This window comes from Hydra vulgaris, chromosome 08 (assembly GCF_038396675.1).
Source record: "Hydra vulgaris chromosome 08, alternate assembly HydraT2T_AEP".
In the NCBI taxonomy this organism is placed as follows: domain Eukaryota; kingdom Metazoa; phylum Cnidaria; class Hydrozoa; order Anthoathecata; family Hydridae; genus Hydra; species Hydra vulgaris.
This window is the reverse complement of record NC_088927.1, coordinates 33,394,043-33,409,987: the sequence shown is the minus strand read 5'-3', so window position 1 is coordinate 33,409,987 and position 15,945 is coordinate 33,394,043. Positions and strand designations below refer to the sequence as shown.

The 15,945-nt window shown below is 27.0% G+C and overlaps 1 protein-coding gene across 1 annotated transcript in view; it reads right to left on the bottom strand.

The window, feature by feature from the left end:
* The window catches only part of LOC100209945 (HEAT repeat-containing protein 1), an 88,088-nt gene that overhangs the window by 31,800 nt on the left and 40,343 nt on the right, over positions 1-15,945 (bottom strand). The window contains exons 9-11 of the mRNA XM_065803477.1: positions 10,976-11,141; positions 8,460-8,660; positions 7,228-7,421 (exon numbers count right to left, since the gene is read on the bottom strand). Of these exons, the coding sequence (XP_065659549.1) occupies positions 7,228-7,421; positions 8,460-8,660; positions 10,976-11,141 (561 nt within the window). The remainder of the gene's footprint in view (positions 1-7,227; positions 7,422-8,459; positions 8,661-10,975; positions 11,142-15,945) is intronic.

The following is a 15,945-nucleotide window of genomic DNA, read 5'->3' as shown; positions in this document are numbered from 1 at the left end:
TATCAGGGATGCGGAGTCCCAAAAGGACTCCAACTTTATATCTCTATTTTTTCCAAGTCTGTAGTGTCCAGAAGCTCTAAACATGTTTGTTGATTTATGATCTGCTATAGGAAAAAAATTCATGAGATTTAATGACTTAAAACTTCTTATTTTTAAGCCCAGAGTCCTGGAGTCCTTGCCGCCATTATACTTAAGGACTCCGGGCTCAAAAAATTATTGTTCCTCTAACCTAATAGTCTTAATTTTTTTCCAATTAGTAGTCCAAACACTTATTTATATTTTTAGAGCTCCTGGATACCAAATACTAGGATAAAGTAAGTTCATGTTGAACGGTTTAATGAACGTTTGAAAAAGTTTAGACTACTTAATAGAGTAATGTCTCATTCTTTAGCACCAATAGCATCTCAATTAGTCTTTGTTGCATCATGCTTGGTAAACTTTCAACAATGTTTGTGAGTTTGAATATCTTCGTATTAAATACATTTGGATGTTTTTACTAATTTTTGCATCTTATTCCATAGGTTTTAAGAATAAACACTAAATTTCAACCCTGAAAACTGTATTCAAATTAGTATTTAATAATTTTAACTTGCTTTTTTGTGTGTATTTGTTTAAGTAACTGTTGTTCCTTGTGTGTATTTGTTTAAGTAATTGTTGTTCCTGTTTTAACTTATAATAGTTTTGTTTGGTTGGTACTTTCTTTGGTATTTAAAAAGAAAGTAATATAATTAAGTTTAAAATTGTTTTTTAATAAGTTGGGGATTTTGTCGTCGTTGTTTAGCTGATGGATATTTTCCTTGATTTGTTAAATAATTTTTAAGTTAATTTTTAATTTAATTACTAAGTTATTAAATAAACCAAAAAGTAGAAGTAATACATACATAGTGTCGACCAGATCAGGGAAAACAGGAAATAGTCAGGGAATTCAGTTTTCTCCCAAAAAATCAGGGCGAAAACAGGAGAAATGGTTATTTGTCAAACTTGCATGACCTATGTCAGTTGTATATCATATACATAATGTAAAAATTTATTCAGCAGATTTTTTTTTCATGGCCTTCTAATGCTACTTTGAATGTAGGTTGTAATAATATTTATATTTCCATTTGAAAGAATTTTTCTAAGCCAATTTTAGTTGATTTTCTCTGAAGTCGAGCTTTCGTAGCTTTAAACCAACCCAGGGAAAACAGGTCGAGAATCAGGAAAAGGTCAGGGAAATCCATCTTAAAATATTGGCAGACACCCTGTACATAGCTTATTATTATTATAGATAAAAATATAATATGCGTGATAAATGTGAGAGATAATAAATAAAAAAAAGTTGGATATCAAGGTATTTTAGAATGAATAATTTGGCAAAATAATGAACAACACTATAAATTGAAAAAATTAAGATGCTATTCAGCCAATCCCAAGCATTTTTTTTTTCAAGTTTATAATTAAATTGATAATTAAATGGGCTTATTTAAAATGAGGTTCTCAATGAATAATATGACGCAAATATGAACAACCAAACATTTGTTGTTTCAAACAGTGGCGGATAGTGTCGCGGGGATGGGGGGCCAAGTCAATGAATAGGGGCGACCGGGGTTGGGTGTGGTATTTTAAACCCCAGAAATTATTTTCTTAAAGATCGCACTTACGATTAAAACACTTTGTGGCTTTACGTGACTTTTATCATACATATTACATACATATAAGATAGTTTTGAATGTTTTTGGGGGCGCTGTTTGACCGTTCTAGGGGGTACCTCCCCTCCCCACACCTATACTAAATCCGCCACTAAATTTGCTTTCAAAATTAAATATAGAAAAACTCTAGATCTGCCCCAGAGGTGGGTGGCATTGTTAGTGATTTAAAATGAGGTTTTACAATGGATAAGTAACGATGCCACACACCTTAGAGGCAGATCTAGAATTTTTTTTATTTTGAAACAAAAACCTTAGTGTGTTCATATTTGTGTCATGAAGATATTGTGTCAAAATTTGCTCTGATTTGACCCTGGAAACAAAAAATTGACATAGGTAGCGATGTGAAAAACCGTTCCCCAATACACACCATTATAAATTCAAAGCAATTGTAATAGATATACCATAATATCACTTTTACTTTTGGGGTAGGTATGTCAGTTACATATCCACCCCTTGATCGGATTTGTGCTCCAGGAGCATGTAATTCTTCGCCCTCTTTTCCCGTATATCTATATTGACCGTCACTGCTATTTCTTATGTAATACTAATGAAACGTAAAGGCTTAATATATACTGGAGGCTAATAATATGAGCTTATACTACTTTTCAGATATTTATGTATAAATTGAAGTCTTTAAGATGATTGGACGGAGACAACTCGATAGTGGTAGGGGGTCATTGCATAACTATTTCAGACTAGGGGAGGTTGGTGGGTGGGTCTATAGATACGTGACCAGAGGTTCAGAGATCAAATCTGCTCACATACCCGGAAGTACTGTGTCAACTTGTTTCTTCAAGCATCAACCTTATCCGTTAAGGTTCGGGTCACAATTAAACTACAATTATAAAAAAAGTTTAAAAATTAACCAAAAAAACGACTCCTTGACTGAAGTTTCTTGGCCTGGGGAGAGGTAAATCATACACAAAAAAAGTGTTAAAAGTGATATTTTCCACATCACTATTAAGTCTATTACTGGATAAAATAATATTATATTCAAGTAAACTAAATTGCTTAAGAAATACCTTAATGATAAGTACAATAGTTACTAATTTACTTGAAATATTTTGCTAAAAGGGTGTTGGTAAATTATGAACATCTGTGTTTCAGAGGCCCAAAAATAATTATAATTTCTTATTAATTTCACACAATTACAAGTTTAACAGTTAATAATACAATAAGAATAATAAAAACTAGTCTTATTTTTCCACATTTATTCAAGAACAAAAGACATCAGCCTTCGAGGTACTTTCATAATAAAATACTCAGGAATTAAAATATTTAACCAAAAAAACGAAGTCGAAGTTGTTATGCGCTTTTGCAGTTCTTTGTCACAATAAATTCTTTCAACATGAGGGTCGCTAATAGAAGCATGTAGGACAAAATCACAGTACTGAACTTGTGTTACAAGAAGTTGTTGCTGAACTTGAAAAAAATATGAATGCGTTCTTTTTAAAACTAGTTTATCCTTATCAATAAAAAAACACTGTCTTTATAATAATTCTTTTATCTTTGCATTTTCAGAACATTTTATTAAATCAGCTACTGATTGATTTTTAAGAATTTTTAAGGATTTAATTTCTATAATTCCACATAATTTACCTTCGTCATAAATTAAACCATCAGGAGTAGCACCTAAATGAGCATAGTTTTGGTTAATCTAAAGTCTACTTTTGACCACAGTTGAAGAGGTAATAAATGAATATTTGTCTAAAGCTTTGGATTCTTCATCAATACCATATTTCATGTCAAGCGTCATTATACTTTTAGGAAACCAAAACTTATTTTGCAGCCAAGTAAATAAATATGCTTTAGAACATTTAGATTTTACTTTTTCAGCCATATCAACAATATCTTTGGAAATTGAAGCCATAATAAGAAACCATTGAGCCTCCAACTGTCCCAGGAATTTCTCCACAAGTTGAACTTCTTTCAAGAAAAGATTTATTATTTACAATTAAACAATCCAAAAAAATTTTAGTAAGTTGTTTGTAAAAAATACTATCATCAATGGTTAAAATAAAATCGGTATAAGGAATTTGTATAATTGTCTCCCACAGATTGATTACCGATATTTGAAGAAGCTAATTGTAAATTGGTGACAAATTTTGAAAGAGATTCTGTAGAAATCTTACGTAAATTAACTGGTCGAGGGTCTCAATTATAAAGTTTATTTATATTAGACTTCTTATTTGATGGATAAGAAACTTTATGAAGAGCATTAGGATTTTTCATTCGTTTTTTTCCTTTATTCCATTTACAAGGTTGGGATGTGCAAGGTTTTTCAACAATGGAACCATTCTTGGTGGCATGATCACTTAAAAATAAAAGAAGTGCTATAACATGACAACATCTACCAATCTCACTAGCTCGGCAATTGCAGTTTGTATAATTGACATATCCACTTGTCACTTCACTTAGAGCCACAGAAACAAATAAAGGTTTTTCTGACTTCATAGAATGGTGAACATGCCCCCTTAAATAATAAGTAAAACTTTTTCATCATAATTATCACCAACATTTACAACAAACCCACTGTTAAGCAACATTCTTCCTTTACGTAACAGCTTAGTAGTAACGGAATCAGTGCAATCTGTTTGACAGTGCTCTTCTTGTAAATTTTGATTGTCTACAAAAGAGTTTCTGATAGATTCAACAATGAAATGAAAAACATGTCCATAATTGAAATTTGAAGGCAGGTTTCTTGAAAGAAACTTCATCCAACTGTCTTCAGATAAATTAGAAAACACATTTAACAAATGATTTACGTTATTCGTTTTTAATGCCTTAATATTATACCATTTTCCTCCATCAACTTTAGAGTTATTGGTATTTCTATGCTCATCATACCTCGTACTCTCATAATAAGTTCTTCTTTATTTCCACCTTTTTTTTACTCACGACATTCCAGCCAATGTTTTAATTCGTTCATGCTACAATTTAAAGGATCTTTAAATAGTTTTGCACCAGAAATATCATTTTCATTGAGAAAAACTATAGCACTTGTTGCAGTGTTATACATTTTTGTGTTGTTTGTCCGCATTTCGATCCCATAATCCTTAGTTTTAATTTATTTAAAATATGCATGACGAAAGCAAAACGGTATCCTATTTATTCAATGGCTCACTAAAGTATTCATACCGGCAACTAAATTAATTCCAGGTAATTAGTTTGGTCTACTTAAATTGAGTAGTTTAATCAATTAATCAACTAATTAAATATTTTTTCAAATTACCGGTATTCACATTTTATTCTTGGATGGACACGTCACACATGTTACTTACAAGGTTGCACATATTTGCATTGACAATAACATCAGGCTGATATGTTTACTGGCTCATTTGTCCCACATACTTCAATCGTTAGACGTAGGTGTGTATTGTCACATTAAACGAGTTTGGCGCAAGTTACTTACAGAATTCTATGCAGCTAAAAATTTCAACAACTTAAAAAATGATAACTTCATTTAACTACAAGCAAAACTTTTTAGCTCCAGTGACGCATTTACACAAACACAAATAATCGCCGGATTTCACTGGTTTGTTCCCACTTAATATTAGCAAAATTGATCAATCAAAATTACAAATTGCTCAAACATTTCAAGTACCATCTCAGACTGTTTCATCATTGTGATCTGAGCCTGCTTCATCATCCTCAACTTAGCCTGTTTCATTATCTTCATGCAAGTCTGTTTCATCATCCTCAACGAAGCCTGCTTCATCATCCTCATCCCAGCCTATCATCATCATCATCTAACATCAGTCAGCATCAAACTCCAACAATTTGCCAACTTCAAAATTTAGCAACAACACAAGTGACTACTGCTCAAACATATCAAATGTTGCAACACTTCACAGAAAGACTTGAAGGCAATTTGAAAAATGTTTTACAGAGCCACCATATTGACATGCAAAAAAAACCTAAAAGAGTCAGCATTCCGAGAGTTAAAGGCCAGTGTATAAGTACATCTGAGGTGCTGGAGAAACTAAAGCAAAACGATAAGGCCAAAAAGTCAAAGCAATTAAATAAACGCAAAATTCACTTCAGTGAAGCTTCAGATGAAACTCAGCAAGTGCAATGTTCAAAAAAATCGAGACAAGACAAAGACATCAAGAGGTGCAAAAAGTGTCATAGAGTTTGGGAAGAAGCCAACATAAAATAAAATGCGGTACCAATGTGAAGCTTTTAGTTGCAATCATTGAGTTTGTCTATTGTGTTTACCCAAAAAATACAAAATTGGTAAAGAGTTTTTTTGCATGAAAAAATGCAGCAAACCTGCTTCTGCCGATGAAACAACTCTTTTTTTAAAATAATAAATAGTTTCTTTTCATATATTTGATTAAAATAGTTTTTTGTAAACTTAACTTCTATAATTAATAAGATTAGTTTTCATTTTATTTTTAAATAATTTTGTTTGATTTTCTTAATATCCTTATTTAGTTTTAATTTTCCTAATATCTTAAAAAATTGTTATTAAAAATTAAGTAGTTTACTTTTCTTTAATAATAAAGGGAAAAGTAGACATTTTTTTTCTTCATAAAAATCAATTTTTTCAAAGATTTTTAAAATATTTTTTCTTAATTTTTATGTTTATATAATGTAAAAAATTCTCTTTAAAATAAGAAAAAAATTAACATAAAATATTTTTTCTTTAAAAAATATTTGAATTTGAAGCTAAACCATTTACTCTTACCCCAGTTTATATATATACATATAGATACATATACATATATATATATATATATATATATATATATATATATATATATATATATATATATATATATATATATATATATATATATATATATATATATATATATATATATATATATATATATATATATATATATATATATATATATTAGTAGGAAATTACTTATCAATTTTTTTTTTTCATTTTAAAGTGTTTTATCTACAAAAACTCATTAAATATATAAAAACCATTATATGTAAATTCATTAAAGGTATTGTTAAACTTTTTGCATACTGGGAGGTATTAATCTGATACCTTTAATTGTCAAGCAAACAACACAAGTATATAATTTCAATTCTGCCAGAAAAAAAGCAAAAAATGTGTTTTAATTTTAAAAATATTTTGCACTTTAGCTCAGATTTTTTTAACAACATAAATTGTGTTTACTAATGCATATTGATTAATTGCAAAAAAATCAGGAGTGAGGTGAGTTTCATCCTGGCAATTGATTTGGAGAGCAATGTACTATTTTGCTTCCATGTTTTTTACAACTATATACAATTACAATAAATTTGTTACAATGTTACCTAATCAAATAAATAAACTTTATTCATCTATGAGGTGGATACTTCTTAAATGTTAAACAAAAACTTGAAAATATTTCAAATGAACTATGAATTTAATGCAATTTGTATTTAAACTTTTAAAAATAATAACCAATGAATAACACATAAAAAATTAATAAATATAAATCTAAACAAAATAATAACAACATAAAATAAAAATAATAAATAAATAAAAAGTTAACTTAAAAACTAATTAAGATTAAGATAACAATTAACAAACTTTTTTCCCAAATCATGATAAATTTTCTCCAAAAGTTCATTTATATCAGTTGCAATAATATTGATAGACTTTAAAACAATTCGCATTTTTGTTGCTGTGGTAACACTTGAAGTAGAAAGAGTTATTCTGAGAAGTTCATTAAGCAGCAACTGACGAATTTCTGGACTGAGTTCACTGTAGAATCTCTCATTTAACTAAATTGTACACAAAAGTATTATTCCATTTATTGATTATATTTTTGTAAAAAAAAAAAAACCTAAAATAAATTAAGAGACCATTGTTTTTTTAAGTTAAACGACCATAGTTTTACTCTTACGTCGCTTTAACAAGTTTCTATAATTTTTTTAAATTCAAAAATCTGTTTTAGGATTAAGAATATTTTGATTGTTTCCACTGTTTTAGAAATGCATAAATTTAAACTAACAAAGATCAAACAACATAACATTTGAATAAACTAACAAAGATCAAATAACATAATATTTGAATAACCTAACAAAGATTAAATATGATAATATTTAAGTAAACTAACAAAGATCAAATAACATTACATTTAAATAAACTAACAAAGATCAAATAACATAATATTTGAATAACCTAACAAAGATCAAATAGCATAACATTTAAGTAAACTAACAAAGATAAAATAACATAATATTTAAATAAACTAACAAAAATCAAATAACATAATATTTGAATAACCTAACAAAGATTAAATAAGATAATATTTAAGTAAACTAACAAAGATCAAATAACATAACATTTAAACAAACTAACAAAGATCAAATAACATAATATTTGAATAACCTAACAAAGATTAAATAACATAATATTTAAGTAAACTAACAAAGATCAAATAACATAACATTTAAATAAACTAACAAAGATTAAATAACATAATATTTGAATAACCTAACAAAGATCAAATAACATAATATTTAAATTAACTAACAAAGATTAGATAACATAACATTTGAATAAATTAACTATTTACGAAAACAATTAAAAATTAATTAACATAATATTTGCAATGCTAGCCATATCATTTCATTAACAAATAGAAAGTGTAGTTTTTAATTAAAAAAAAAAACAACAACAAAAAAACAATGACAACAACAACAAAAAAAAGACTGAGTTTTAACATTATTATAACAAGAAAAACATTGACATAACATAGCAAGTAAAAATATTGTCATAATAAGAAAAAGTTTTTTCAAAACAACTTATAAACATACCATTCCACAAGCCATATCTTGCAGTACTTCATTACTTGAATTCAAACATTTACAAAAACAATCGAAAATGCTTTCTTTTTCATTGATCAATTTAGGTTTAACATTATTTAAAATTATTTTTACAATCTCTGCTTGACAGTCAGTGAGCTTCTCAGACTGAAATATCATTGTAAGAACATCAACATAGTCGTCAATGCAATCCTATTTTAAAAAATATGATAATTGTGTTGGTCCATCAAATATCAATGATAAAACACACAACTAAATTTAACCTTTAGAATTAAAAAGCAAAAAAAAAGTTTGTGATCTCCCTCTAAACTCTCCAGTGGTTTAAACATATTTAAACACTGTTTTGAAAACCTAATTTTTCTAAAAAAAAGTTAATCTACTTAAAAACCATAAACCTAATTGACATGATAAACCAGAAAGAAAACAGAAAAAAATTTAATCTTAAATTTTAATTCTCTTCAGAAAACATTCTTTTTTTTTTTGCAGATTGCTCCTAATAACTTCCTAATAAATTTTTGCCTGCAGATTGCTCCTAATAACTTCCAAATATATTTTTGCCTGCAGATTGCTCCTAATAATTTTCTAACAATATTTTTTTACCTTAGCAATTTTTGTCAAAATCAAAATCCTTTTTTTTAAAACACCAACTGTAAAATTAAAAAAATTTATAAACGAATACACACATTATATGGGATTATTTTGATTTTTATTGAATTAAATTGTGTGTAATTATTTGGGTTTCCCATAAAAATTCCACTTATGATTTTTTCCTCCTCCCGCCGATATATATTTGATAACAACAATAAAAAAATTTTTAACTGCTTAAAAATATATTTTATTTTATAATTCTATAGTCTACTACATATTATTACCAGCGTGGAAAATAATGGCCAAACAATGGCCAACAACCGCCCGAAATGACTATTTTGACTTCCCAAAATGATTTCTTGCTGGTCATGGTTAACCGGTTAAAAAAAATCAGAGTTTTGAAAAACAAGGTTTGAGAAATAATCAGGATATAATTTAAAAAACGCATATAATAAAATTTTATAAAATCATTTTAGTTTTGAAAATGTGTTCAAAATAGTTTTATTGTTTACTAATAAGAACATTTTAACTGTACTTTTCACTTTGTTTTTCTTTTTAAATCTTTGTATTAATTTATTATAACATTTTGCCCCAAATTGCAATAAATAAATGAATTATAGATAAATTTAGTTGCACGTTTGCGCTTTTTTATTATAACAGGATTCTTAAAAATTATATATATTCAGTGAAAATTTAGTTTTATGTAACAGCAATTTTCATAGTAGTTAAACAATTTTTATAGTTTCATTAAACAATTGTCTTCTTAGTATTAAGTATTCCGTTTAAAAAACTGCGCTTGAGAGGTAATAACATTACTGTCACTTGCTATTTAACATCAGCAGTTTTTATAGTGTTTCATAAAACATCTTCTTTATATTAGGTATTCAGTTTAAATAGCTGTGCACGAGAGTTAACAACATTATTGTTAACAAATTAACATAAGCAGTTTTTAAAATGATTTTAATAAGCAGAGAAACAAGATGTGAATTATTTTTCTTTAACGTCAAAATTGAAATTCTTATTTTGTTATTATTTGAAATTGTTGTATGCAACTAAGAACATTTTCTCTTCCGACTGTACTTTGTTTTTTTTACATTCTATCTTTACATTTAATTTGCTTATAGTTTTTCCTGCCATTTGCAAAATTATTGCAATAAATAAATAATTTTAAAATAAATTTAAAATCATCAATAGCGCGCTAGCACTTTTTTTTAAACTAATGAATGAATCAGACAAGCCATATATTTGAAAATATATTTTTAGTAAAACTTTGTTTTATGTAAGATAAATAACTGTTATAGTGGCATTTCACAGAACGATTTCTTTTATTAAATATTCAGTTTAAACCTTTTGAATAATTTAAAAAAATAAATAAAATTGCTTTGATGGCTTCAAAATTCCTTTTTTAATTTAATGGAAAACTATTGCTGTTTTTATTTATAACTAATAACTATAACTATTTTTAGCTGGCAAAAACTATTTCAAACATTTTAAACATTAGCAGGTAATATGAATGTTAGTCATTTGCGTTTTTATTTAAAAATGCATTGGTTTTATCTAAAATTATTGTTTTAAAAGCAATACAAACTTGTTAATCTTTAAGCATTATTTGTTATTTTTGTATATTCAAAACTCAGTCATAAAAAACAATTACTAAGATAAAAATCTAAACAAAGAAAAAAAACAATTGACCATCAATTTAATGTGTTAGCCAGTCAAATTGACTGCTCACCTTCAATTTCTTATTTTCCATGCTATTATATCAATATTTATATATATATATATATATATATATATATATATATATATATATATATATATATATATATATATATATATATATATATATATATATATATATATATATATATATATATATATAAAGATATAAAGTGATATAAAGTAAATAAAAATCATACCTCAGGATTAACACTTTCCAAAACTTTTAGAATATTTAACTGTAAAATTACAGGATAACTTATAAGTTTCTTTGTTATAAAGTTTATAGTTGATTTGCTAGAAGACTTTTTAATTAAACTGGCAAAATCATCACCTTTTTTAGAGTTGAATAATGTTTGATAAATCCTGTAAACAAAAAAATAAAATGTGACTACAAACATATAAATGATTGTAAATAAATATATATTAAAATATGACAGTTACCCCAACTTTGTCGTACAATACTGTTCATAATTTTGGTATTGTATTTAGACATCAAATTGATATATGCAAATTTTTTTTTGCAAATTAATAATATGAACTTTAGTCCAAAAATCATTACTATTCCTTGAGCTACATTCTAATACCATGAAAGGGCTCAGAAAAAGAAATAGGCTGGTTTCTTTTATTACATTTCTTTTACTAAATACAGTCATATAGAGTAGAAGATGATATGAAAAAGTTTCTTCAGAGAGTGTAATAAGGTATAATAGTGCCAAATGAAACTACTCATTTTCCAGGACTAGAAACCATTTATCTTTTTGTGCACAAAATGACTTTTGCTGATTTGGAATTTGTTGTCTATGAGATTCGACTACTTGGAGAACATTTCGAAAGTGTTTTTCATCTAGTTACAACTAGAAAGTGTAACACCACACTCTGCTGTCTCATTTACCACCTAAATTTTGATGACAACCAGTTTAATTTTTTTATAGTCTGCCCTTATAATTCAATCACGCATTGGAATATGGAGGAATTTATTGGGCATACCAAAATGCTAAAAATCTAAATGACTCTGACCCAATAAGGTTAACTAGAGAAGTACCATAAAATATTGTAGGAGGAAGATAAATAAAGATAACTCTCTTTGTTACAGAAGTATTTTCAAAGATAAGAATAGATTTCCTCACTTCCTCTTTGGTTTCTACAGCTATCATAGATGAGAACTGAGAAAACAGAATTAACTCCTCAGATAAGTATCAAATGTGCTGAATGAATGCCGTGCGAGCATAATCAACTTGAGTTGTTTTATGCTCAGCAAATTTTGCCATGTTTTCCACTAAAATTAAGTCATTCCCTGGTGCGCTAGCTGGTACAGGAAAAACTAGCCACCACTACAAATAAACCGAAACTGTGAACACAATATATCATTCCAATTATCTTATTTGGTTGCTAGTAAGATATTTCAGCTCTTAGAAAATGTTCTTTGATCTGCACAGACAGAAGCACAATTTTTAGAATATAAAGCAGTATACTCATACACCTTGCTTTGTGAAGGGCATCAGGATAGAGCATCTTGAAGCTCTTTGATCCTATAGTTATTATGAGCAGACAAAGCTGAACTAACAGACTCTTTGTAATCACCTCATGTGAGAAATTCACAAAAAATTCTAACACATTGGATAAAAATTATGGAAAAACCGAAAACTTAGCATGGTCTATATGCAATACTTACATGCAATACTAAAATTTTAAACTGCCTTTTATGATTAAAACTTATTTTTTTAGGGGCAGCCCTTTAAATATGATATTTCAAGGCATTTTAAAGCCTTAAATATCAAATTTAAAGCAATTTTAAATAATTATAAAATTATGCACGATTTTAAAAATTATTCTTTATTTGCTATTTAAAATGAAATAAAAACAGTATAAAGAATATTTTGAATAATTTCTAAATGAAATAATTTTATTAAAATTCTTGATAAAAAAATTAAAACAAAAACAGCAAAAAAAAAAAAAAAAAAAAAACATTTTATAAATACTAAACAAAATAATTAAAATAAAAAAACGGAGAGACAAACATTTTATTTAAAATCTAAATAAAATACTTAAAATAAAAACATTAAATCAAACTTTTCTTAGACTCACTTGATAGTAATATTATTTTAAATATTTTTAATACTTTTTCTTTTTTTCAATGAAGTTAATATTATTAAACAAAAAGTTCATCTTTATGCTTCTATCCAATTTTTGATTTTATGTTTACAAATAATGTAAAAATACAGCCAAAATAGACAATAAAAGTCTTGTTGTTAGCCAGCCTGATGGCACCGCGTATAATGCGGAATACCTAATTGGTTTAAAATACCCAAAAGTTCAAAAGATCAAAATTTAAAAAAATCAAAAAAAAAACACCTATATTTTGGGCTCAGATTTAAAACATTACGCTAGACACATAGAAAACATAATTAGTTAAGCAATTCTTTTTTTATTTTGAAAAAAAGCGCTGTCATTAACAAGCAAGTTCATTCATTGAAAAATAAAAATAAAACTATTTTTTAATCGATGTCAGTTATTCTTTAGTTTAGATTTTTCGATATGTTTAACAAATTATTTTTTTAATTTATTCTTATTACTAAAAAACACTTTATTCACATTTTTACTGGCTATTTTAAGTTAGGAAAGTTACAAAAATCTTTGCATATTAAAAAATAATATACTTTAAAATAAGTTTTTAACGTTTTTATATTAAAGGAATTAAAATAACTTCAAGTAAACTAAATTTGCTGGTAAAATACACAGAAAATAACAACAACAAAAAAATCAAAAATGAAACTTACAATGAAACATATCATTTACGTTATATTTGCGTAAAACATAAAAGTAGATAACTAAATATAAATTTTCACAATATTTTTGTATTTTATTTACAAATGCAAAAGCTTAATTTACAAAAACTATTTTTTTTAAATTTACAAAATTTGCATAAATTTTGTGTTTAGTTTACATTTTAAATGTCAGAATGTTCTTTTTTTTTTTTTTTTTTTTGCCTATTTATTCTTCACACCTAAATTTCCAATATCATGAAAATGCTGTGTTAATTTTTTCCCTGGCTAACACCCTGTAAGTTCTGGTAGTACCATGATCAACTATGGGGTAGGGGTGTGTGGTAGAGCGTTGGCTTTATAAGTGAATTGTGCCAAGTTTGATCTTAACCATAGTATGGGTAGTACTGCGCTTAACTTGTTTCTCAGAACAGTGGCCTTGTTTGTCAATACTTTGAAGTTAAAGCTTGAAAGCAAATTCACGCTTTGAGGCTTGTGATCTGAAAAATACTCCAGTCATTTCTGATGGGGTCTTCTTGTGTTTCGTAAAAATCTTGAATATGATCTCTCTTATGTGACAACTTGGGGCTTGCAGTGGCTGATGAATTTTTAACCCAAAGTAAACTTTTAAGTAAATTGTTTACTGTTATTAATTATTATGGAAAACATATACACAAAACTACGCACAAAATAAAAAATCGAAAGGTAGACAGTCAATTTGACTGGCTAACTTATAGAATTGGTTGTCAACTGTTTTTATTGGACGGTCAACTAAAAAATGCATTTTTTTTTAACAAAATGACAAACTCACAACAAAGTTTTACGGTAAATAACTTATGCTCCAATTAACTATTTGAAACATGTTAGTCTAAAAAAGCTCATATGCGCAGAATAAAGTTGAAGTTTAGAAGTTTGATAACATCAAAGTAATTTTAGATGTTTAATATTTTTGTACATTTAAATGTTAACTTGTTTAAATTTTTTTATATGAATAAGCTTTTATAATAAAATATATAACATTTTATTATAAGAAAAATTTGATTTAAAAGTGCCTAACTGTTCTGAAATTCAAAAAAAAAAGCAAGAAATTTCTGAGCTATTAAAGATGATGAAACTTACATGAAGTATGATCATCAGCAAATTCCTGGTGCTGTCTATTATAATTCCAAATAAAGAGGAAAAGCAGATAAGAAATTTTACTACACAAAAAATGATAAGTTTGCTAAAAAAGCTTTGATTTGGTAAGCTATTTGCAGGTATGACAAAAAATCAGCACCCTATATTTATACATATTAGAGTCCATACTTTTTGGTAAAATATATGTTAAAAACGTGCGTGTTAAAAATGTCTTTTTTCACATGATAATAGACGTGTGTTCTGGCCTGATTTATCATCAAGTCATTATAGCAAACTGGCTATGAGATAGTATAAAAAATTTTTTTAAATTGGTTAACCTTGACTGGCAAGAATTCATTTTGACAATTATTTTTGAACAATATAAATAAATACAAAAAAATTATAAATATATGGTGCTTCCAAATTCTCTCTAGAAAAGTTTTTAGAGCAGGGACAGATACAGTAAAGATAAAGAGCACAATAAAGAGAAGCAATCTAAGCAGATGTTAACTTAGCAATAGATTGTATGTATGGTTTTCATGAAAGAACAGTAGTTAACAATAATCAAAGAATCCCCTAATCACTTACAGAAGTAAGATCAGATTCTGAACGATCGAAAAGAGTAGACTCTATGCTAAGACAAATATATAAAGTTAAGTTATCAGCAATCAAATTGGTGCCATGACAAAAACCAATTTAGATTTAAGATTGTCAAGAAGATCATTAGTTTAGATACAAAACAAGACCAAGAACAGAACCAAGAACAGAAGGGTAGAACCTTGAGGTATTCTGGAAGTTACTGAAAATAAAGAGAGATACTTTCTTGACTTGTAAAATTTACAGTTTTTTAAACCTTGTCAATTTTTTGCTCTTTAATTCTCTTTGTCTTTTGTTAACTTCTAATTTCTGTCTTAACCTTTACCCTTCCATTTATCTTTGTAGTTTTTGTAGTTTGTCTTAACTAGAGTAAACTAAATAGCATTAAATTGCATTATAAAAAGTTTTTATCAGCATCGATATTATTATTAACAGCACTGATATTATTGCTTAAAAATGTAATGATAAGTTTTAAACTAAAGTCGAATGTTTAAGAGAACAAAAAAAAATTGACAAATAACTTTTGTGATTGTAGAAAAATCAATGGATCATTTTTATTACCTGACTAATTAAAATATACCTCATACAATAGTGAAAGTAATAATACTAAATTAATACATAGCAAATATGATAGTCAAAGAAATAAGCAATAATTAAATTCAAAACTAAATAGTTTTAGTGATAAAATGTTT